The sequence below is a fragment of the Podarcis bocagei genome, assembly GCF_964188305.1.
Source record: "Podarcis bocagei genome assembly, chromosome: 7".
In the NCBI taxonomy this organism is placed as follows: Eukaryota; Metazoa; Chordata; class Lepidosauria; order Squamata; family Lacertidae; genus Podarcis; species Podarcis bocagei.
The window spans coordinates 54858375-54884217 of record NC_138132.1 but is presented as its reverse complement, the minus strand read 5'-3'; the positions used below and the strand labels follow the sequence as shown (position 1 = coordinate 54884217).

At 41.6% G+C, this 25843-nt stretch overlaps 1 protein-coding gene across 1 annotated transcript in view; it reads left to right on the top strand.

Annotated features, from left to right (window-relative positions):
• RPGRIP1L (RPGRIP1 like) overlaps positions 1-25843 on the top strand; it is an 82086-nt gene that overhangs the window by 20818 nt on the left and 35425 nt on the right. Inside the window, exons 9-19 of the mRNA XM_081201126.1 lie at positions 740-813; positions 5653-5792; positions 12285-12391; positions 12640-12690; positions 14331-14510; positions 17159-17276; positions 18361-18813; positions 21630-21766; positions 23001-23364; positions 24064-24260; positions 25087-25170. Coding sequence (XP_081057252.1) covers positions 740-813; positions 5653-5792; positions 12285-12391; positions 12640-12690; positions 14331-14510; positions 17159-17276; positions 18361-18813; positions 21630-21766; positions 23001-23364; positions 24064-24260; positions 25087-25170 — 1905 coding nt within the window. The remainder of the gene's footprint in view (positions 1-739; positions 814-5652; positions 5793-12284; positions 12392-12639; positions 12691-14330; positions 14511-17158; positions 17277-18360; positions 18814-21629; positions 21767-23000; positions 23365-24063; positions 24261-25086; positions 25171-25843) is intronic.

The following is a 25843-nucleotide window of genomic DNA, read 5'->3' as shown; positions in this document are numbered from 1 at the left end:
CACGTCAACCTTCCCACCCCTTCACTCCTCCTCTTCTTGGTAAGCAACAGCCACCTGCCAAGAAGGCAGCATAGCAGATCTGCCCCCACCTTGTGAGCCATCTCTACCTATAAAACAGGTGAAATGTGTCGACCCAATGCACTAATGTTTGGTTGATATTAAAAAAGGAGAAAACCTTAGAAAACCAGAGCGAGGGCTTTTTCGGCTGTGACTCCGATCTGGTGTAACTCTGTCACAAGAGACTAGGGCCCTGCGGGACTTGACATCTTTCTGCAGGGCCTGTAAGACAGAGCTGTTCCACCAGGCCTTTGGCCAGGGCACAGCCTGACTCCCTCCTTTGGCAATCTTCACAGAACTCTAGCCCAATGGTTGCCATCAGTTTGATTTGAATTAATTTTATAATGAAATAATTTTAGAATGTTGTATTATTTTACTGTTGTTAGCCGCCTTGAGCCCGGCTTCAGCTGGGGAGGGCGGGATATAAATAAAAATTTATTTATTATTTACAAAAATAGAAATTCTCCTGCATCAATGAAAAGGTTTTGCAAATCTTGATTTTTGCAACATCCCAATCTGCCTTGCTCTTTTGTGACATCAGGGCAGTCACTGTAGTGTCAAAGCTTACCAGCCACTGACTGCCAGAAAGCACAGCCATGCGTGCAGCTATTCAGAAAGCTTTACTAGTGTCGGTAATGTTGCTTTTTAATTGCATCACTTATAACGTTTGTCTTCATTCCAGCTTCAAGATAGAATTAATGATTTGGAAAAAGAGAGGGACCTTTTAAAAGAAAACTATGATAAATTATACAACAGGTAAATTATAACCGATAACAGAACTCTTTTAACATTCCATTTCTCAGTTTATGTATGGGCTAAAATAACCAATGCATGAGTAGTGGCAGTTCAGCAGCAAACACATTTGGATAAAACTGACCTATCAGTCTGGGTTCAAGCCTGGTTTGGGGACTGAATTGGCCGTAGTCGGTCTGATGGATGACCTTATTCAGGAGAGATGGTAGGGGAGTACAGCCCTGTTTATTTTCCTGGATCTCTCTGCAGCTTTTGATTTCATCTGGACTGTTGAGGGTTAGAAGCACTGTTGTACTGTGTCTGTGGACCCCTGGCGGTTAACCTGCAGAGTATGATTTTTGTCCCCAGTGCTATTCAATATTTATATGAAGCCACTGCGAGTGGCCATTAGGAGATTTGGGGCAGTGTTGTTTATATGCTGATTGATACCATTTTGAGGTTTTCTCCTGCCGTTTTAGGCAATAAAACAAAATACCCAACATTATTTCTCTGTAACATCTGAATTGGGAGAGACTGTGCATGTTCAAAACCAGTGCCTTGATAAAATCATGGCCTGAAAGAAAGCTAATAAACCACACCTGCATCCTAACAAGATAGAGACCCTATGGATGGCCAGTCATTGCCTCCCAACCTAACCTACCTCACAGGGTTGTTGTGTGGATTAAATGAGGAGGTAGAAAACCATGTGCGCCAGCTTTAGCTTCTTAGAGAAAAAGGCGAGAGATAAATTCAATAAATAGATGGGAATATTTATTTATTTATAGATTTGCATATTGTAATTATGGTCTCTCAAAGTGATTAATAAAGCAGCTCTTGGGATCCCAAGAATGAGACCATTCTCCTAAATGTTCCTGTGCTATTCCTGTTGATCTTTTCTACTGCCCGTCCCCCGCCTGCCCCGTTTTAACTGCTGACTCCCTTCCATATGACAAGCTGCTTTTGTAATGCTATCCAGTTTCTAAAGTAGTTTGCTCTGCTTTGTGGTAGGCAAAATAATCTTTTAAAATCCCTTGGACTCAGTGAATTAGTTTTGCAATTCTTTTGATCCTGGCCAGAGCTGAACCTGCAGGAGTTTCTAACAAAGGAAAATAGGGTCTATAACGTTGGGTGTTGTTTTGCAGCCTTGTAACAGAAGTCAGCTTAAAACATTTTTGCAGTCAGTTTTGGCAATACTTCCCAGCTTTAACTCATTAGCACAACTGCCCCTTTATGCTGGCCAACAGACAGCATTGTCATGATACGATAGCAGATTGCAGTGGGTTAGTAGGCCTTTCCCCCCCCCCCCCTCTTTTACTTCCAGCTTAGGCCTCAATGTCTCAATTTCCTTTTTTTAAAAAAATGGACCCCAATCAAGAGCAGCACAGGGCGTGACTCTAACTTTTTCAGGTGCCAAAACGCCTTAGGCTGGCACTGTGACTGCACTTCATATTTATGTAAAGACGCTCTGAGGTAATAGTCTGTGTAAATTCTGTCAGCAGTGCTTAATATCACATAAATAAAAAATTAGGAGGCTAAACCTACTGAACATGAAATGAGACAGGGCACTGAATTCATTTTCTGGTGCCGAACAGAAAATTGAAGCAATTACAGTCAATTTGCAGAGGCTTAATGAGGAAACACCTGATCATGGAGTCGGTGGAAGGAGAACCCTCCAGCTGTAGGAGTGCTTTTGTTCAAAAGAGAACACAATTGTCACTGCGTTTTCTCTAAGGGGGAGAGAATAATATCCAATTCCTGGGGAGCAGGGAGAAAAACTGCTGTGGCTTCAAAGTGCCATGCCCAGTTTAGCTGTCTGACTTGCTGATTTCGGGTATATTCATGCCATGCATTTACAACATTATGACACCATTTCAGGCAGCTGGTTCCAGTCATATTATGTTGTGGTGGAAATTCCAGAAGCCACTTTCCACTGACTATAAGAACTTGACCCCGCATCCCTCTGACCCTCCGTCCATACTAGGAGCACAGAGTGGTGGATGGTCAGCCATTTGTTACCCAGATGGCTTCAAAATGCAGCAGGGTGAAGTAAACTCCAAAGACATTCCAGGCAGATTCCAGTGGAATGCAATCCTAACTGCGAAGGAGATGATAGCTGAGCAGTAAATTTCAGAACAATTTTGTATGCCTTTAAAGTCAGCATTATGCGGATTTGCAGAAACTGGAATTCTACATTGCTCTAAGTTTAACCAGAGCCAGATTCTGAGGTTGTTGTTGGAAAATGTACACATGACCATGAGACTTGAATGTACACAAACTTTTCTGACAAGTGAAAACTATACATAGCTGTATTTAAACAGTACAGCCTGTACAGTGGTACCTTGGGTTGCATACGCTTCAGATTACAGACTCCGCTAACCCAGAAATATTACCTCGGGTTAAGAACTTTGCTTCAGGATGAGAACAGAAATCATGCTCCAGTGGCGCGGCAGCTGCGGGAGGCCCCATTAGCTAAAGTGGTGCTTCAGGTTAAGAACGGACCTCCGGAACAAATTAAGTACTTAACCCGAGGTACCACTGTAATTAAAATCTCCACACTGCAACAGTGATGCGGTAGATGCAGGAGTTGGCCCTCAAGGGTGGAGAATGCTCTCCTGTCACTAGCCCTAAAGTGAAAGAATAATGGTGGTGGTGGTGGTGATGATGATAAGCATTATATTTATTATTGCAATTTATTTAAATTTGTGTCAACTGAACCAGAGCCTTTAGGTGGCTTAAAATATGCAAAACAAATGTATGATTTAAAATATGTAAGTACAGATGCATGTCATATAAATATCTCAGTAACCTGCCTCTCCATTACAGAAAGCTGTATACAAGAAAACTTCCATACTTAAATCAAAGTAGCAATCCCAATGAACCACATTAAAACTATTGACAAGAATGAGGTATTGGCTCAAACCCTAATAATAACTTAACTCCTGTAAGCTAATAAAGATGCTAAAAATTTCTAAAAAGACTGGGATGGGTGGGAACAAATGTCTTCACCTAACACATAGGCAAGCTCTCTTAAGGAATGCATTCCATTGACAGGGGCTGTCACCCAAAAGACCCCTTCAATTGTTGCCCTCCCTCCACACTCCCTATAGATAGGGCACTCTGGGGAGTGCCTTTGTAGATGATCTTAAGACCAGCATAGTCTTCTTTGGGAAGAGCTAATTCCTTCAGGTATAGGTTAAAGGTAGCAATTTGAATTGGGCCTGGAAATGCATTGGCTTCCAGTTGGATTCATTTTGTGATTTTGCTATTTTACATTGTTTTGAATGCATTTTTATTGTGTTTTTCATTTGTAGTACTATGCTATCCATTGCTTTGGGACCTTTGAATCAAAAAGCAGTATATAAGTAAATCATAACATAGCATTTAAGCATGCAGTCTATTAAAGTGTTTTAAAGGATTGAGCATATTGTTCCCCAGCACATTTCTTTATTGGAGCCCTCTGCCCTGTATTCCATTTCTCCTGAATTCTAGTTTAATTAGGGAGCATTGGCATTCACATTTTGCCCATTTGAATATTTCCCTCCTCTTCACTTATAAAGCCCCTGCAGAACAAAACAAAACAGAAATCTTGAGGTGATCACACACATCAGTGTTCTGTGCAGAATGCAGAAATTAAAAAGGCTGAGCTGTGGAAAGCTCCAAACTCATCAATTCCTTTGTCCAAACCCAATAATCTAAAACTTGAAAGTTTGGGGAATAATTCTAGCAAGGAGACCTTGAAAGGCATCCCTACCAAGTGCCGAGAGCTAATAACCCCTCTGGAGGAAGCTAAGTCAAGCCCTCCTCAGAGCTGCATGTGATTCTGGAACCACTGCCTCCCAAATTGCAAAATTCTGTTAACATTGAACCATAGCTGCTACATTTACTGGAACTTGAGCATTGTGAGACCCCTGTATGGGGCAGTTGTTGTTATTTGAGATCCCCGTATTAAATGCAAGAACATTAAGTAGAAGAGGGGTGGGTAATAATGCCATTCTGTCCTTAGTTCTGTTATATCTGAAATCAATAAAATATGGTAAAAGAAAAAGTAGTAGTACACACCATGCATGCAGTTTTTTGAAGTGAATCATTTGATAAACACTTGTGTTTTCTGGACACACGCCCCTTCCCCCTCCCTCCTAAAGGCCATCTTCTGTTCCTGGTTTCTTACTCATGTTAACAATGCAAGTTTTGGGTTTAAGGGTATAAAGTTGGCTTAAGAGTACAAAGATTTTTACTACATTTCAGAGAGGCTGTTTCATGATAGGAGAACCGCTGTTCTTCTGTAGCTGACATTTCTTTGGGCAGACAACTGCCTCTGGGCTTCCTTCGCTTCCCTGCCCCCCTTTCCCCTCTCTAGGTCTTTAAAACGGATCAGGTGGGTCACTGCAGGGCTCTACACGAAAAGAGGTTTGAATGTGTAAAGGCTGCCCATGTTCGGAGCCTGTTGCTGAGGTTTCAAGTAGCAGATTCCTCTGGAACAGGCCTCCGGATTCCTTCCCAAGTCCCCACAAACCTTCGCCCGCTGCCAACTCTCCTGGCTCTGGAGCTCTAAATTGAGTCCAGCCCCGTTGCTCATCCCACAAACCCTTTCATGTCCCACGACCGCAGCCTGAGAGAGGCGCCTCGGTTTCAACAGCAGCAGACCAGCATGTGTTTACTTAATTCCTAAGACATGATGACAATGATCTCTGCCACTAAAATCGCTTTCTCCCCACACTCCCCTCTATTATTTTCTGTTAAAGCCTATTTCTGAGTTCCTTACATGCCATATGTTGGTCTTTAATATAATTCTTTTTTGTCCCCCTCCCTCCCTCCCTCTCTCTCTCTCCCCCTCTCTCCATTTTCCCCCTTTTAATTCCTCAGTGCCTTCGGCGTGACCCACGACCAGCAATGGAAGTTAAAGGAGCAGCAGCTGAAGCTGCAGATTGCTCAGCTTGAGGCTGCTTTAAAGTCGGATTTAACAGATAAAAACAACATCTTAGCCAGAATGAAAGCAGAACGAGGTATGTTGCACTGAAGGACATTGCAAGGTGTGCAAGCGAGTTTTCAATTTTTTACTCAGCTGAGAGCTTCACAGAACACCGCCTTGGCTCAGGATGCTTTGCCCCCTTAGCCCAGCATTTGTCTTCTCTCTGGAAGCTGCTCTCCAAAGTCTCTGGCAGAGAAAGGGCCTTTCCAATCACCTGCTGCCTGATATTTTTACCTGGAGATGCCACGGACTGAACCCAGAAACTTCTGCATGCTGTAGCTTCCCACACTTTGGTATTTTAGGGAAAGGTCCACAGTTCAGTGTTGAGTATCTGCATGTTGAGAGTCCCTTCCTGCAGATAGGTTGCATCCCCTTATGAGTTCCATCAGGCAAGCAGATACTCAAGTCAACTGGGCTGGCAGTGGATGGAGTCATTCCTTCTCTTTCTGCCACTGCCTTCTCTCTCCTTTGGCGTTCCCACCAGTGTAGGGGATGGGCAATCAGCAATCAATCACCTTCTTTGCATGCAGATTATCTCAAGTTCAATTCCCAGCATCTCTATGTAGAGTATGGAGAAACCCCTGGCCTGAAACCCTGGAAAGCCATTGCAGCGGAAAGTCAGTGTAGATGTTTGTTTATAAAAAATATTTATATCCTGCCCTCATACAATATCCTGCCCTCATACAGCAATAAAATACGTATTTGAGATGGACCAACGGTCTGACTGTATAAAGCAACTTCCTGGCACAACTTGAACTAGGCACACACACTCCCTCTGGTGGTGTATCTAGATTCCCCTCTCACAAATATGCTTTTGTTTATTTTAAAATGTAAAAGTGTGTTGGAGTGCTAACACACATGTTTTTGCACAACTCATTGCTAGTCCCAAAGGCAAAATGGGGGACTTCTGGCCTTCCAGATGTTGCTGGACTTGAACTTCCATCATCCCTGGCTGTTGACCATGCTGGCAGGGACTGATGGCAGTTGGGAGTCCAACAACATCTGGAAAACGCTAAGGTGAGTTGAGTCAGGCCATTGGCCAGTATTGCCCTGAATTCTGCTTTCAACATTGGCTGAGCAAATAGCCCCTAAGAGCCAATGAACGAAGCATGGAGTTGGTACAATATAAAAGAACAGCAGCCATTAAGCAATGATGCAATGGTACTGCTGGCATTAAGTGACAGTACAGCAGAGGAAACAGACATGTTCTCAGAGAGATACTGCCTTGGATCATGAAGGTTTGATTTGGCAATCTTGGCAAGTAGTTTTTGGTAGGCCTATTGTAACCCTCATCTATATTTTTTTTAAAAAATAATATTTATTAAAAGTTCAACAATTACAAAAAGAGAGGGGGAAAAGAGACAATAAAGAGTTACAATACATCAAAAAAAATTAAAACAGAATAAAAAACAATACAGCACAACAATAAAAAACAAAAAACAAAACAAAACAAAAACATTTTAAAACCAAAAACATTTAAAAACACATCCAGTATTTCCATATATTTGTCTTTCATTTACTTGTGTCATCGACCTCCTCACACCTCCTTTTTTTTTATTCTAATTCAATTTAGCTATTTCAGCAAATCCTTTCCATCTTTCTCAATTTTTGTTCTAAAAATTACCTTAACCCAATCTGACCTTAGATTTTACACTTTGGCCCATTAACAATCCATTACCTTATCTTACCATATAAAGACCTAAAGCTTAAAACTTAAAACTTATTTATACATAATTCCTTAAAGCATTTCTACTAAAGCCAAATAGTTTCATTCCAACATTTTTTCTAACACTCATTAATTTTACAATAATTCTCTAAATGAATTTTTAAAGTTTCTTCCAATCTTCATCCATCGTCTCTTCTTCCTGGTCTCGGGTTTTGTCAGTCCTTTCTATCCCTTCCATCTAGTCCATCAACCTGGTGACCTTCTATCCGAGGCTCTTAAGTCTTTTCCATGTCCCTTCTGCAGGTCTTCTTCATTTTTATACCTGCACTTTACTTTGTCTTCTGCTGATCTTATTCTTAATTTCCTTCCTTTCTCACTGAGGGGTAGATCTCGGGGAGACTCCAAATTGACAGTATCTTTATCCCTTCTTGACAAGTCAGCCCATTCTCCATAGTCAGCACTGAAATCCAAAAGATATTTGAAGGCATGTTTCAAAGTCCCTCCAAGGTTAAGGGTCCCCACAACTCCAACCTCCCCCTGGCCCCAAACCAAATCCCAAAAGTCAGAACATCCCTGCATAGGGGGATCTATCCGACTTCCCATCTCCAAACCAAACAGTACTCCATCTCTCCAAATCTGACTTTCTCCAGGTTCAGTCGTCAAAAACAACAACTTATGTTCCTGCAGGGCCGTGACTCTCTTCATTTCTATTACTTGAGGTTCAGCAACAACCTCCTCCTTTGTCTTCTGCACAACTTGCTCCATTTCTATTACTTGAGGTTCAGCAACAACCTCCTCCTTTGTCTCCTGCACAACTTGCCCTGTCAAAACAAGTTCCTGGGTTGGTTCCTGAGTAGTTTCTATATAAATATTCACTGTTTGTCCAAAATTGCTAACTGCAACAGTCATCAAATCATCTTCTCATGTAGCTGTTCCAGTAAAGCGCTTGTCTTGCAAAAAGCAAGCACTAAAACTTCTTCTGGGCACATTCTTATTCAAGGTCAATGTCTGGTTCCCACTATCTTTAATCTCTACAGCTGTAGAATTCCCCAGATCGACTCCAGCAACAGTTTCACAAGCTCCCTCTAGAGGAAACAATATCTGTTTGTATCCGTCTTTTTAAAAGCAGATCCAGCAACAAAATTCCTTTCGTTTTTCAGATATTTTGTTCCTTTTAAGTGCAAAAGGAAACATTGGAATCAATATGTTTCTCTTTTTTAACTATCTGTCAAAAAGAAACATATTCACAATCAATGAACTTCCTCAAAGCATTTGTCTCTGACACCCGTTCCCAGGTTCAAGACAGTGGAAATTTATCTTTCTTTACTCTCTCTCCTGCAGGTTTAAACAGTCTAAGATTTCCCCCCTCTTCTCCTGCTTCCAAGGGGGGTTTGGTAGTTTTGACTGATGGAAATTTAGTCCTTTACAAACGACTTTCCAGACTTTAGCTTGCAATGTCTTTGCTTCAATCTATTTACAAAAGTGGAAGGCGGACTTCCTGTTTAGACCTTCCCGCTTCAGTACCAAATTAAGATGTTTCATAGTCCAATTTTCCGTTCTACTCACGGGTAATTGTTTAAAGTCCAATTGTCCACAGGAAAAAGTCAGCGCTCTCCAGTAACAGCAATGCGGCTTCATTCCGTGAAAAGAGCAGTCGATTTGAAGCACCGCGCCGCTCACCCCATGTCGCTCCGGATCCCCGAAACCGGGTTTCCCCGCGAGTAGGGGAGGCGCAAAAGGTGCCAGCCGAATCCCACGTCCACAGGCTTCTCCCGCCTGTGGTTTTTAGTGGGTCCCCGCCTCGCCGTGGCAGTCCAGACCCTAGTTTCACGAAGCGGATTCCTCCCGGTCAGAGGAAATCCGCCATTGCCGGAGGCGCTAACCCGGAAGTCTTGTAACCCTCATCTATAAACACTAAAAACACACACCCTTATTTTAAAATCTAATGGATTTAAGGATCACTCTGATTGAATCTGTTTTCTGACTCAGCCACAGTAGTACCATTTTCCTTCGTGTTTGTGTCTGAAAAGGACTAGAAACTTTAAAAGAAGCAAAGAAAACTATCCAGATCAGGAATCTGTCCTCTGTGGGCAAAATGGAAGCAGTACGTGAACAGCATATGAGCTGTGGGAAAGATGTCAGGAAGAGTGTTGATAAGCAGTGTGGGTCTTGGAGGCAGATAGTTTCTCCACAGAAGCTGATTTTGCAAATCCCGTTTGTTTCTCCTGTCTCTTTCCTTGGCCTTCAATTTACCATTGGTAGACTGCCCTTTGAAAAGGCCCATGTGTTCGTTTAGATAACGCAGAACTGTTTTGGTTCCTTGCTTGCTTGCTTGCTTTCCTCCACCCCCACCTCCCTGTTCAATGTGCAGATTAGTTTCAGGTTTTGTGATCCTCTGGGTTAGAACATTTAAAAGCAGTTTAATGTTTAAATTAATTGCAGGCTTAAGAGCCTCTTTATTCCAATTCTTCCCCCCCCCTTTTTTTCCTAACATGAATGCGTGGGTCAGCACCCTGTGCATATTGATTACAGATGATGATATTAGCACAAACGGCTTTTGACAGCTGTTTGTTTTACCAGTAGATTATCTTAATCTTTGTTTTCTTAAATCCCCATTCTTTTTATGTGAGCAGGCAAACACTCCGTGCGCACAATACAGAATCTTGTTTAAGTTAGACCAAAGGCACAAGTAGCTATGTTGTTCCATTAGAACAGTCCCACACAGAGTGAAACAGAATATTTCCATCTTTAGGTTGTTACTACAAGCTGCAGGCTGAGGGTCTTATCATGTACAAAAATAGCTTTTCCTCCAGCCTTTGTTTGCTTGCTTGCTGAATGCTCAACCCCGAAAAAGAGAGGAACTCAAAAGCTTGCATCATAGTTTCAGGGGTTGGGGTGGAGAGTCTTCAGTGTACTCTTTATTCTTCCTGCTTAAGTTAGATCATTACAGCCCAAGTCTTCCCCACAGAAAATGCTTCCAAACAATTACGTATATCTGATCCAGTGTGCTGTATGTGTCAGAGGGTTGGACTAGGACCAGAAGACCAGTGTTCAAATCTCCACTCGGCCATGAGTGCCCTAACATAAAAGACCCTAAAAGATTAAGCAAATGAGTTTTATGTTCTCCTCTAGACTAGAGAATGTATATGTATTCAGTGATAGTCCTGTTCAGAGTAAACTCACTGAAATTAAAGGACATTGCATCCATTAATTTCACTTGGTCTGTTCTGAGTAGAGCTTAAGCTGTACACAATCCCTTGATGACTCTGAAGGAAATGATTTAAGTTGAATGTTTGCAAATTGAGTTGACAGTGTGTTTATAAGCATATAGTTTGTTCTCTCTCTCTCTCTCTCTCTCTCTCTCTCTGTGTGTGTGTGTGTGTGTGTTTTGGGACTGAATGCATAAAATCATCATTAAAAAGACAAGCTTTTTTTGTTATTGTTCTAAAAACATTTATTGAGAACATTTAACATGAGGGGAAAACAGCAGCCCAAAATAAGCCAAGAACAAAACAAACAACCAGGGTATAGATATGTAGCTGCTTTGTGGGTCTTTGGACTGTAATAAAGAATGTGTGTGTGATATGTAGCTGCTGAGATGTCAGCAGAGAATACTATCCAGTCTACAAGATACAATGTGTAAGAGATCAATAAGCAGATCAATAAAGCATTTATCTCTCTTAGTCAACAATCTACCACAATCTTCCCACCTCACCAACTTATGAACCTAGTTACCCAAACTTGATCTGTCAATAGAAGGTGGGAGCATTTCTATTGATATTCATTCTGGGGAGGCAGAATAGAAATCAGGTTTAGGTGAAATAAGGATATGCTGCTGTTTTATTACTTGTCCTCAGTCTATAACATACATCAACATTGACTTAGTAAACACATTTGAAAGCACATGGCTTATCTTGGGAGACCTCCTTCCCATGTATCTTATAAAATACCTCTACCTCTCTATTTCTATGCCCCTTTTCTGTTAATATTATTACCGTGGCAATAATAAAAGTAAGAACACATGACAGATATATATTTGGCAGTCGAGATGTAGCTTGTGGGCAAGCAGTGTCTGCCCTCAGCATGGCACACATTAAAAGTGCTCTCTGGGGTCCCATTGCATTGCCTAAACATGCTTGTACACTCACAGCAGGGATTTCCAAATCCAGTGCATCTCTTCATATAGCAGTGAGAAGCCACTGCATGGAATCCCTTAGTTTTTACATGCCCATAGGGTAGGGGTGCTCTCTGCATGGGTAGAATTTTATTGCTGGCTCTATGAATCCTACTTGATGAATGGGTAAGAAGGGTGAGGAGATGCGGGTGGCGCTGTGGGTTAAATCACAGAGCCTAGGACTTCCCAATCAGAAGGTCGGCAGTTCAAATCCCCGCAACGGGGTGAGCTCCCATTGTTCGGTCCCTGCTCCTGCCAACCTAGCAGTTCGAAAGCACGTCAAAGTGCAAGTAGATAAATAGGAAGGTAGATACATACCTTCCGGCGGGAAGGTAAACGGCATTTCCGTGTGCTGCTCTGGTTTGCCAGAAGCAGCTTAGTCATGCTGGCCACATGACCCGGAAGCTGTACTCCGGCTCCCTCGGCCTATAGAGCGAGATGAGCGCGCAACCCCAGAGTCGGTCACGACTGGACCTAATGGTCAGGGTTCCCTTTACCTTTACCTTTAAGAAGGGGGAGGGGCGGTTCTTTGTTTTAAATGTATTTGCTTCAAGTAAAATAGGTTTGAAGACCATGATGGCTGTTTCTAGGGTTCTGCTGCATTTAAACAGAATCTGTAATTTTCTTTCTTTCTTTCTTTCTTTCTTTCTTTCTTTCTTTCTTTCTTTCTTTCTTTCTTTCCGGAGACCAAAATGAAAAGCTGGCCCAGGAGAACAATGAGCTGCGGTTGCGCTATCTAGAGCAGAAGCAACAGCTGGATGACTTGAGGAACCGCATGAAGTTTTTCACCAAGGTGAACTTCTTTAGGAAATGATAGAAAGGAGTGGGGGGGGGAGGTGAAGCTTTTCTATATTTCATGCACCACGCAAATGTTCCTTTCTTAAAAGCAAAAGAATTGCAGGGATATGACAAGAGTTTACTTATTCATGATATCCAGCAAAATGCCATGTTTTAGCACGAATGCACTGTGTATTCTCGGTGTCTCACTCCATTATTCATTCCCGTCATACGATGCCATCCTATTGACTGTGTCTGTTTCAGGAGAGTGACATTGACATGGCCGAACTCAGCGAGGCCCTCGTGCTTATCAAGGTAACTTGCAGGAACTGTCGTACGCCGCTTCCCCCCACCCCCAGCTCTCCAATCCTCTCTCAACACCTGGTGTTTCAAGAAAGGCTTTTTCTTGTGCTGCTTTTGCTAGCTAATGCGTCTTGCTTGTATGAAATGGGTATGTTGCTGTTCAATTTCCGTAAGGCAGGAGACAGACAGAGAAAAGATGGCAGCATAGAACTTTTTAAGGTTATGTACATATTTCATTGCAACATCAGAAGTAGATTAACCTTAAGCCTACATGGATTTGCTTTAAAGCTTCTCCCTCTCTCTCTCTCTCTCTCTCTCTCTCTCTCTCTCTCTCTCTCAGAGTGAAAACAGTTGCTTTTCATGTTATCACATTGCCCCAGTACAGGTCTGATCAAAACAACTTTTTGTTTACAGATTCTGAAGGATATGAAAAATAATTCCGAATGATATAAAAGCAGGTGCAAAGCTAAAATGTTACACTCTGGAAACATAAGCATTTTCTTTTCTCCCCTGTAGCAGAAAACCTGCTAGTTGTTTATTTATAAAAGCACTAGAGGGAAATTTCATTTTTCTCCTTGCACTGCTTTGTCGTTTTTCTGTTTGCAGCATAACTGCAGTGATGTGAAAGAGAAAAGAAGGAATAGAAAATGATCGGTTTCCTGCCTTAAATAATTTTTAGTCTGTCTCTCCCTCCCCAACCCCCGTGCCTGTAGCATTTGTAGTTTCCGTGAACAATTATAGATTAATAGCACTTTTGTATAGAAAATAGTGCTCTTTCCCCATGCCTTTAGCATAATGAAATTTATATTAAAATGTGCATTTTGGAGCACGCCCTTTAAAGGGTCTGAGAGATCCAAAGGCTGAGTACTCATATGAGGTGCCCTTCTCATTCGGTCCTGTGTCAGTGTCCCAGAGTTTCCTCAGTACTATTTTTCACTGTTCCATATGGTCCCCATCCCATCTATAAGACCCATAATTTTAGCTTCCCTGCATTCTCTCCCCACCTTCCCCTGATAAAAATGTGCATACCGTGGTACCTCGGCTTACATATGCTTCAGGTTACATACGCTTCAGGTTACAGAACAGAAATCGTGCTCCGGCGGCGCGGCAGCAGCAGCAGGTCCTATTAGCTAAAGTGGTTCTTCAGGTTAAGAACAGTTTCAGGTTAAGTTCGGACCTCCGGAACGAATTACGTACTTAACCTGAGGTACCACTGTATTAGAGAGTGCTCCTCCAATGTTGGTCACAGGGAATTAAACAGGATGAAAGTAGTTTGTAGCACAGATATTTGAACCAGGGACTTCTTGCTTGCTTTTGTACTCAGGCTACAGTATTGTGCCACTTATCTGGGAGTAAGTTCTGTTACAGCTTAACTTACTATACCAGCTCTTGTTGAAATTAATCCCAATGAACTCATTAGAATGTACTTCTGAGTAAAGGCTGCACAGGCAGTTATTAAATGGATCTGAGTTGCTTTTGTTCCTTTCCACGGAACTGAAACATTTACAAGCTTGGTCTCCAAGCACAGATTTATTTTAATGCCGGAAAATGACAGGTCCATCAGTTTCAATTTCGAATATATATATATATATATATATATATATATATATATGTGTGTGCTAATTATAATGCTGTCAACTTTTGTGGCTCAGGTTCGTAGGCAGCAAGCAAGTGGCGACCTCATGTTCTTGGAGAAAGTAGAAGATGACATCCATAAAGACTTGGAACGTTCTATGCGTGAGCTCCAGGCAACCCATGCAGAAACTATTCAAGAACTTGAAAAGACACGCAATATGTTAATTGTACAGCATAAAATTAACAAAGACTATCAGGTATTTAATTCTCCACTGTGCAGTTGACTGCTGGTATCTCTGTCATTATGCGTTTTCCTTTTCCTTTCTGTAGTATCTGATATATTAAGATTAATGAATCTGTGATTTTGCATGATAACCAGGTCTTAATGAGCTGAAGTCTATCAGACTGTGCTATTGCGATGAGTTCTTTATTGTAAGATACGTGTTGTACCACACCAAGAATTCCTCCCACCCTGAAACCAGTCTGTTGCACCTGCTGAAATACAAAAGTCCCCATCAGTATTGGCATTCCGCCGGCTCTTGAAAACAAACATTTCCTTGATCTTATTTGAACCTTCTGCTTTGATTGTAGTTTTAGCTGTTAAAATATTTTAATGGACTTGTTAAACATTTTAATTAGGGGTGTTTTAATGTGCATTTTAATTAGAGGTAGCTGTATTTTTATAATTGGTTTTATTCTTGTTATTTTGCTGTTCGCTTATGTTTTTTGTGAACTGCCTTGGTATTTTTTCTGAAACCTCTACAAAAGTTGCCATGTGATTTTTGCAGAGAGGTTTGGCATCTAGAAGGAACTCTCCCCAAGACCTCAGATTTGTTAAATTAACAAATTGATCTACTGTAGCCAAGTGAAAGGGGGAGCTCCTTTTTAAAGGAAAGAGAGAAAAATAATTAACATAAGACTAAGGCTGTATGGGGCTAACAAGCATAAAATATTTTTTTCTCCTTCCTGAGCCTTGTTTGGATTACATTTTCACTAAGGTTTATACCAGGATAAGATCAGGCATGGACCTTCGTCTCTTGTTTTCCCCTCTCATTGCTCTCGCCCTTTGGACTATGGGGAGGAATGAACAACCAAATTAAATCTCCTTTACCATGGGCAATAGGACCTCCTTAGTTCGGAGCTCAGTAGAAGAGCATGTGATTTGTATGCAGAAGGCCCCAGGTTCTTTTTACACTAGGGCTAGGGGAGATTCCTGCTTGATACCCTACAGAGTCGTTGCTGGTCAGTGTATTTTTTTTTAATTTCTTTTTATTGAATTTCACTTAAATAACCAAAAGAAAAAACAAAACAACAGTTACAGAAAAAAGAAAAGTAAAGAAAAAAAATATCCATATCCATACATAACACAAAAATAGCATCAATTTCCGTTACAGTTCCTTGTCTTACTCCTTGAATCTTTATATCTTTAGATATTTAGATCTTTCCTCTACACACCTATTGACCTCCTTCCCTCCCGATTTCGGGCTTCTTGATAAAAATTCTTTCTTTTTTCTGCAGCTAAGAGTTGTTAATGGTTTGCACATCATAAGATTTATATCAGACCTGCTGTAGTTTTTAGGTTCTATAGTTTCCTTCAATATATACCATGAATTTATTCCAATCGCTAATGAACTTTGTATTTTTTTGGTTTCTAATTTTTTGCGTCATTTTTGCTAATTCAACATATTCAAATAATCTTGTTTGCCAATCTCTGACCGTTGGGGTATTTGGACTTTTCCAATTTTGTGCAATTAATAGTCTAGCCGCTACTGTCGAATATTGGAATAGTGTTTTATCTTCTTTTTTAATTTTGTCCCTAATTATTCCTAATAGGAAGGCCTCTGGTCTTTTAGGGAAAGTGTATTTAAATATATTTTTTCAACTCGTTATAAATCAGATCCCAAAATTTCTTCATTTCCTCGCAAGTCCACCACATATGGTAGAAATTGCCTTCTTTAATTTTACACTTCCAGCAGGCCTTATTTCCTGTTTTATACATTTTTCCTAGTTTTGCTGGTGTGATGTACCACCTATACATCATCTTTTCTAAATTTTCTCTAAGCGTGACGCATGCCGTGAATTTCATTCCACAACTCCATAATTTCGACCACTTTTCATATTCAATATTGTATCCCAAGTCCATTGCCCATTTTGTCATAACCTCCTTTATTTCTTCATCTTTAGTATCCCATTCCAATAATATATCATACATTTTGGATAATAACTTGGTTTTGCCTTCAATTATTTCTATCTGAAATTTAGATTTTTTCTCATTTATCCCTACTTTTTTTTCTTCCATCCATATTGCGTTTATTTGATGATACTGCAGCCAGCCTGTTAATTTGTCTTTCAGATCTTCATATGTCGTTGCTGGTCAGTGTAGACAGAACTGAGCTAGATGGACCAATGGGTCTGACTCAGTATAAGGCAGCTTTCTATACTGAGCCTTACTGAATTCAGGACATGTTTCTGAGGAGAACTGGTTAGAGTAATTGTCACAGAATCAGTGAAATTTTGAGTGCTGTGTCTCTCAGTCCACATCTCCTTCAGTGAGTGGAATTGGGAGAAGAAATCAGGGGCCTGCTTTTGGTCTCTTCCCACCCTTGCCCCCACCGCCAGAGAATTAATACCATGGAAGATATTTTCTGAACAACAAATACATCCTGTCCCATCACACCCAATAATAATAATAATAATAATAATAATAATAATAATAATAATAATAATAATAATAATAATAATAAAATTATTTATACCCTCCCTTCCCGGTTCAGAAAACCAGGCTCAGAGCAGCTAACAACAAATTTAAAACACTTAATTGTAATACAACTTTCCACACAAATGTTACACGAATAAGGGCCCCAATAAGAGTGTGTGTGCTTTACTCGCTCCTTTACATCATCAGGCAGAAGTGGAATCTGTGACACAGAAGATGGAGGCTCTGAGGCAGGATTACGAGGCAAAGCTGGAACAATATGTCCATCTTCTTGACGTTAGGGCTGCACGTATCCGGAAACTGGAAGGTATGCTGGTCAGGACTCTGGTTTCAATAGCAGGAAATATATTGGGTCTGATTTGTATCTGGTTGATAGATTAGGAGAGTGGAAAAGTGTCAGTTTGAGATCAGGTTCTAGGTGCAGTCCTGAACACTTGCTTCATCATTAGTTAGCTGAAATCCGCAGGGGGTTAAAAGTAATATTCTCTGGGACTGACCGGGTCAAGTCCCTGGCATCTCTAGTTCAAAAAAGGAGTCTGCAGGTGATGTGAAAGAACTCTGCCCAAGCCAATGTTAGTTGGAGCTTGATAGCCTGACCAGGTTTTAGACATCTTCCTGTGCTCCTGTTCTTGAGGGCTGCTTTCCCCTGACCAGCATCCAGAACAAAAGGGAGGACACCATCCAGTGCTGGGCTCCAGTCAAAGATGAATGGGGCAAAGGAGAATGTTCTCACTGGGAGAGGCCCAGCCAGAGCTGGAAGAAACCAACCACATGAAAGGAAGAAAAACTTCACACAGGCAGATTTTGGAAAGAGCATTACAGGATCCTTGTGCAGGCACCCTAATAGGTCTTTGTAGGGACTCCAGTTATAAAGGAGTTAGACAAGCATATTTCAGCGCTAGTTATGTTTTGTATATAGGCTTAATCCTTTATTTCCTCATGTGTTGTTTAAGAGTGGGATCATGATTGTTTCGCTAGCATTTGTATTTGTGCACAGCTTCAGCTAAGCAGACCTCTCCTTTCTCCAGTCATCACAAATGACACCGTGAGGCTCTTTTCCCCACTGTATTACAGGGGGACCAAAGCTGAGAGAGAATGGCTCACTCAGGTCCACAATGTGACTTATGGTTAAGGTGGAATTAAAAGTACAAATATCCCAAGACAAAGTGCACTGCTGTTCACTTTACATTCTGCTTCAGATCAGCTGAATTTAGCATTATTTGCTCCTATAGGTTTATAGAGTGGGACCAGATTTTTAATATTACCCGTGATTCTGGTTGTAATGTGCATATATCACAGGGCAGGTAGCCAGTGAAATTGTCAAAAGCAGCAGAGAGGACATTAATGCCAACAAACAGAGTCATATCTACTTCTTATTGTTTGCATTCCAGCCCAGCTGAAGGATATTGCTTATGGTACCAAACAGTACAAATTCAAACCAGAAATCATGCCAGATGATCCAGTTGATGTGTTTGATGAAACTGCTCACCTAGAAAGAGGAGAAAACTTGTTTGAAATTCACATCAGCAGAGTAATATTTTCTGCAGAAGCTGCCAAGTCTTTCGGTGATCAGGAGCCCACGACTTTCTGTACCTATGCATTCTATGATTTCGAATTACAGACAACTCCAGTCGTTCGTGGCCTTAGCCCAGCCTATAATTTTACTTCTCAGTATCTCATACGGGTGGATGACTTCTTTTTGCAATACATGCAGAAAAACTCTTCCACGCTTGAGATCCACCATGCCTATGGCTTGGACTTTGAGACAGCAGCAGCCTGCCAGCTGAGATTCCATGAAATATTGGAGAAGAATGGCAGAATCTACAGCTCAGCCATGTTAGTTGGTGAGTCTTGGTAATGTATGTTGCAGTGTTGAGCTTCCTTGAGTGGCAGCTGGTACCCATTAGGATTGGCAGGGCGGGAAGCAGGAAGTAGGCAGAGCCAGAGCCTATTTTAGCTTTGTTCTCCTTCTGCCTTCCTGCTGAGTTCTACAAAGGCAGCTCTGAGATTAAGGAGGAGGAAGCTGACAGGCAGGGCCACCCCCTGGCCCAGTTGCAAATAAAAAAGCAAGCAGATGGGTGCTGACTGAGGTCAGACTGCGGCTGGTGGTGCAGTGCCTCATACATACTTATAACCCAGCCTGCACCGGCTGCAGTTGTGTATTTGTTTGCAATTTTAGGTATGATGCATTAGAAAGAAATACGCACACTCAGAAAGTAGAGTGTGGTAGGAAATACGATTTTCTGAATCAGGAATGGGGAACCTGTGGCCCTCCAGTTGTTGCTAGATTTGAGCACCCATAGGGACGCGGGTGGCACTGTGGGTTAAACCACAGAGCCTAGGGCTTGCTGATCAGAAGATCGGTGGTTCGAATCCCCGCGACGGGGTGAGCTCCCGTTGCTCGATCCTAGCTCCTGCCAACCTAGCAGTTTGAAAGCACGTCAAAGTGCAAGTAGATAAATAGGTACCGCTCCGGTGGGAAGGTAAACAGCGTTTCCGTGCGCAGCTCTGGTTCGCCAGAAGCAGCTTAGTCATGCTGGCCACATGACCCGGAAGCTGTATACCAGCTCCCTTGGCCAATAACCGAGATGAGCACCCCAAACCCACCCAGAGTCGGCCACGACTAGACCTAATGGTCAGGGGTCCCTTTACCTTTAATCTCTGACCACTGGTCATGCTGTCTGCGGCTGATGGGGAATTGGAGTCAAGTTCCCCATCTCTGGACAACATCCACTTTTCAGTTCTGTTATCTGACTGTTTTTTCACATCAGAAAGGAAAGACTCAGTAACTGCAAACTTGTGTAGTTACATTTCTGTGAATTTTAATAAAACTAGTTCATGAATTAGTGTCACTTCACATATTATGTGGCAACAAATGCCTGCTTGGATACACATAGTGAGGATTGTGTATTTTGATCTAAGCCCTGGAAATTCCAGTTCAAGCCACCAACAATGTATATAAGTTTACAGGTGGCCTGAATCAGATAGCTTAATGTATGTATTTTTATGTTTTCTTACATTTGTATCTGCTCTTAACTCTGCTGTGGAGTCCAAGGTGATGTACTTGTGGTTCCTAGACCATTACTCATCCAAGTACTGATCAGACCCAGACCTGCTTAGTCAGGTGGTGGCTTTAGGTGCCTTCAGACCATACCTTTGGACCTTATAAATAAATTCCTTTGTTAGTAGATCAAGAACCAGTTGTCATGCATATTGGTAGATCTGAGGTCACCGCAAAATGCAGTATAATTGAGACATCAAAAAAAGATAAACAGATGTTTCTGCTTGTTAATTATGGATTGATCAATATTTATGTCAGAACATTAAAGGTGCAGGCATAGTTTTGTTTCAATAATTACCATGAAAATATCAAATTCCCATTGTGGTCTACATATTTATTGGCTATTGATGGGTCATGATGGATTTTCTTCCAACTAAAGCTGCACTAAAAAAAAAAGCATTAAAAATATTATCTAATCAAAAGCATGACTCCCATTACCAGTAAATCAGGATTGGACTTTTATGTTCACTATCGAAAATGAGTTCCTCCTGCTACTGGTATATTGATTTAAAGGGAACTATGCAGGCTTAAACTCATAATCTTGGTTGCAGCTCTTTGCAAACAATTGCTTTGACCAAAGGAATCAGAAATTGGTCTTGCTTATAGCTACCCAGAAGGTGTGGTGTGGAGCAGTTTTCACTTCATGTCTAAACACCATTAAGAAAGGGGCTACCCAGCTTTCCCAAATAAGGATTTCCATAACCTTGGCACCAAAAGAGATGTCGTCTCTTGGACATCCATGAATCTCTCTGTTGAACATAAAACAGTGTGCTCCCATTATTACACTGATAACCTTTGCAGATACAGCACTACTAATTTCTAATTGGGGTTGTTGGACTTGTGGCCCTCAAGTTGTTTTTGTATTCCCATCCGCTATAGCCAGCGTGGTCAATGGTCAGGGCTGATGGGAGTTATAGACCAGCAACATCTGAAGTGCCACAGATTCCCCGTCCTGCTCTAAATCATGGTTAAGCAAGTCCTGCTTCCAGTTCTGGAGCAAAAGGATAAGGGGTGAGCCAAAAACTGCCTTTGTATACTGAACAACAGATCGTAACAGCATCAAGCTTTGAATGAAATTAGGATCGCAAACCATATTGAGCAAGTTCGTTGACTGCACGATCCGAATCAAAAAGATCGCTGTTTTTATTATTCTGCGCCAGAATGGTGATCATTTTGAGACAGTGTGTTTGGAGTTCTGGTGTCCCATCCCACTTTCTCTACTTTTATTAAACATCTTGTTCAATAAAATAATACAGTGCCACATCTCCCTCTGCAAAGGTTACTTGACACTCCACCTGAGTTTTTCAAAGTTTATTGTTACTGACAGAATTTGTTGTGAATGTATGATTTTCTGTGCTTTAGTGATGTGTTTTATTAATACTGGATAAATTGTTCTCTTGATCTCTGGATCGTTCTATGCACAAAATGAAGGGCGGGTTGGGGCATGTTTGCATTTGTTGACAGAATTGGATTTGGATAAGAGAGGTCTGGAATTAGGCTTTTGGCTTTGCTGTGATGGTAGATGGAGATCTTCATAAGCCTGAAAGCTGGAACACTTGACTCTAACTTTGTGTGATGTATCACATGTTTTATGTTTAGGAGTTGGACAAAGTGTCCGAAACTATGGCACTGTGGAATACTGGGTCCGGTTAAGAGTTCCCATGGACCAGGCAATCAGGCTGTATAAAGAGCGGGCAAAAGCCCTCGGATACATAACGACAAATCTAAAGGACCAGGCAAGCTCAAGAATCTAGATTTGTTTTATTAACCTTATCGTTGTGGCCATAATTCTGTTTCACGTCATGTAACTGTATGTTGTAGCATTTTGTTTATATGTCTTTGCTCCATATGGGTGTGTTCCTATTGAATTCCTGGTTTTGCCTTAAATGCTTTGCCAAGATGTGAACTCATAGATCCGCTCACACGTGTCCCAGGTGATCCTCCAGATTTATCATCCTAGCCAATAATCCATGCATCCATTGGTTATAGGAGGATTCAGTAGCACAGCTCCATCCTATGCTAGCAGCCCCCAAATCATGGACACTGAGATGAGACCATGGGAAGAAAGTACAACAGTGTTTAGACACATTGATGAAGGATAATGCTATCAATGATTACTAGCCATGATGGGCGTGTTCTGCCTCCACTATCAGAGGCAATATGTCTTTGAATTTCAGTTGCTGGGAATCACAAGTGGGGAGAATGCTCTTGTGTACAGGTTCTTCTAGTGGGCGGAAATCCCATAGGCATCTGGCTGGCCACTGTGAGAGCTGAGTACTAGGACAAGGTGGGCCCTTGGCCCAATCCAGCAAGGATCTTCTTAGGTTCTTACAACAAAGAATAAAAAAGTTTATGGTGGGTCACTGGTTTTCCTAGTGGAATTAGCAGGAATAAGGAGGAGGAGAAAGGGACTTCAGAACCATTAAGGAACAAGCCACAATATTCTTTTTATAGATGTCCTTTGTTTAAAACAAGGACTACCAACTTCTGGAGTTTGCAGGACTAGTTTATTCTTGAATAAGCTGCTTTCATGACATCATCAGTCCCAGCAGGAAGATTCCTGCTTCCAGCTTGAGAAAGTGACTAGGAGGAATACATTGTTCTGCACATCAGATAATGAGGGTGCCATAGTAGAAGCTGTGACCGACACTCATTAATTCTTAGAATATACCGTCTCAAATTTGTTTGTGCCATTTTTATTATGCCCTCCTTCCAAGGAGCTCCAGGCAGTGTACATGGCTTCCCCTTTTTAACCTAACAACAATCATGTGAGGTAGGTTAGGCTCCGAGTGGCTGGATCAGCCCACAACCTTCATGGCTGATTAGGGATCTTTGAACATGCCTCTCCCCAGTCCTAGCCCAGTACATCAGAGTTAATGCCAGTTCAATCTTTGTGTGCATTTCAGCTTGCCAGTATGTCTATAAGTCTCTCTTCACCTAATTAGCTTTTCCTCCCTCCTGTTAAAACAGCCAGTGCTCAGTCCTGCCCAAGTCAACACTTCAGCAGATGGAAACTTAAATGAGCTTCACATTACAATAAAATGTTGTAGCAACCTACAGTGCCGAAAGAGAAACCTCCAGCCAAATCCTTATGTCGTCTACAAGTTCTTTGATTTTGCGGATCACGATACCGCCATCATTCCTAGCAGCAACCATCCGGAGTTTGCCGATCATATGTGCTTCCCAGTGCCAATGAATGCAGACCTCAATTGCTACCTAAAATCTGAATCCTTGAGTCTGTATGTTTTTGATGACAATGAAACAGAAGATGGGGTTTATCTAGGAAAAGCAAACGTCCCTTTAATTTCATTAGCACACGACAGATATATCTCTGGTAAGAACCTGCCCTTTTGCTAAACTATAAAATTAGCTGGTATATTTAAATTTAAACTGTTATATTTTGTTGAAATACCAAGCTCAGCTTGGTCGTTGCTTCCCTGATAGCTTTTAGTACCAGCATCATGTCCACATTGCAGCTGTTGTACCTTTTAAATCTTTTGAATCTTTTAAATAACTTTCAAAAAAACCTCACTCTGGCTTTCTCTCTGCCCAACCTCTTCTGAAACAAACGACAGTTGTTCAAGAGCCCCTGCACAGGTCCCATTCATTCCCATGTAGGAGAACTTCTAAATATGTGGTCCCCTAAGGCCTCTGTCATACTTAACTTGGAAGTAATTTCCATTGGAAAAAAAGATGGGGTTTACTTCCAAGTGCATACGTGTATGGGTGGGATCTTGGTGAAAATTGGTTCCACTCCTCCATGCTAACTGATTTACCAGTGTAGTACATTGCTGTTATGATAGCAAAGGCCCTACTGTACAATTACCGCTTGTATAATTCTATTAGACTGTGCCTTTTTATAATAATTTACTTATTTATTTTGCACTTATATTCTTCCATCATGGAACCCAAGGCAGCATACACATTGTTCCCAGGTGCAGTGGCCAGGGCCAGCCCTGCAAGATGGTGCTTAGTCAACATACAAAATATTCAGAATACCAGCTCATATATTTACTCTTGTACTTAATTTCAGGTACCTTTGAGCTAACGGACGATAAAGGCCACTCCACTGGTACAATTAGTGTTGAACTAAAATGGAAGTTTGCCTACCTCCAGCCAGCTAGTTTGATTGTTGCTGCAGACCTAGCAGATTACATCCAGAATGAGAAACCAGTGAAGGGCCAAGGGGAAGGTCCCATCCTGGCTCCTTCTTTCTCGTCAGCACCAATGGTATGATGTTTAAGTCTTCCTTTTTTTTTTTTACTAAAGAGTATATATGTGTCCCCAAATGAAATGAAATGGTGGTTGGATACCCACCTAGCCCAATTTTCCATCACTGGAGCCCCATGTCTCTTTTTAAAAATGAATAAACCTAGTGCAAAAGTGCACTACTGAAACACATTTTGATGAGCAAGCTTCTCCCAGCTTACCAAAGTATGGACACATCTCAGTTGCTCTGGCTCAGGCTCAGTTCCAATTTGGCATGCATTAATTCTTTTAAGCTCAGACCATTCCAGTTGAAGGCCATGTCACACTGCTAGTGTGATGGAATTGGGACTCAACACCCCCAAAGGCATCCCCCCTCAACGCAGAGATATAGGAATCTGTCTTATTCTGAGTCTTCTCACTGGTCCATCTTGCTCCAGTAGCAGCTCTCCAGGGTGTAAGTCGGGGAAACTTTCCCAGCCCTGTCAGAAGAGGCTAGGGATTGAATGTGGGGGCCTTCTGCATGCAAAACAATTGTTCTGCCACTGAGACACAGCCCTATTGGAGAATGATTGTTGTGAAGCTTCCCGGTGTTTGAAGAACTACTGGCCCAATCCACTGAGTGGGATACATTGAGAACTAAGCATCCATTACAACTAGGATCCCTGGGGAATGAAGTTTGCAGTGCTTCCCAGCTCAGTAGTTTGGACCAGAAAGCAGATCTGCATATTCCTTAACTCTTCTGAATTCAGGGGGGTGGGGTGGAAGACAGTGCATTTGAACCCAAACTGCTTTATCAGAAACTTTGCTGGTACTGCTAGTTTTTGACTCAAGTCTCTTTGTTCCTTAGAGGCCACAGCCTAAGCCAAGACAGCGACCAGCTGCAGCAGACAAGAAAGTGTCTTTTGTGGAGGTGCGCACGCTGCCAAATCCAGTGAGTCTGGACTTTTTCTCTCTCTGTGTGTAGAGCCCATTTCTCCAGGCAACCCAAAATAGGCTCTTCAAATAGCTCTGCCTTTTCTACTGAGTGACTATAAGATCTTAAAGTCTATGAGATCTCCAAGAACTAGGGGATGGAAAAAATGGGGCTGTATAATCAAGACAGAAACAAACTAGCTTCCTCAAGTCCTTTTGCCAAGTATTTTAATGATAGCAAAATTTCTAGGGTATTTTTTAAAAAAGATAATATTAAGTTCAAAAAGAAAATGTTATAAATAGCATCATGGACACAGTCAGAATAGTAAACTACATTAAAATGCTTGGAAAAATAAACATTTATTTGTCTATTGATGAAAGGATGATGATTTTGGGGTTTTAGGGATAGAATTCCAGAAATGTGGTGCCATCACCAAAAAGGTTGCTTCCCTCTCTTCCCTCTCCCTCTCTCTGCAGTAGCTTTTTCTCATGTGGGATTACACTTGTGTTGTCTTTAGGTCCAGTTTGTTGATGTCCCATGACACTGACTGCCTAATAAACAGTTGGTCTTGTTTTATCTGGATCCCCAAACTTGGCCCTCCAGATGTTTTTGGACTACAACTCACATCATCCCTAGCTAACAGGACTAGTGGTCAGGGATGATGGGAATTGTAGTCCCGAAACAGCTGGAG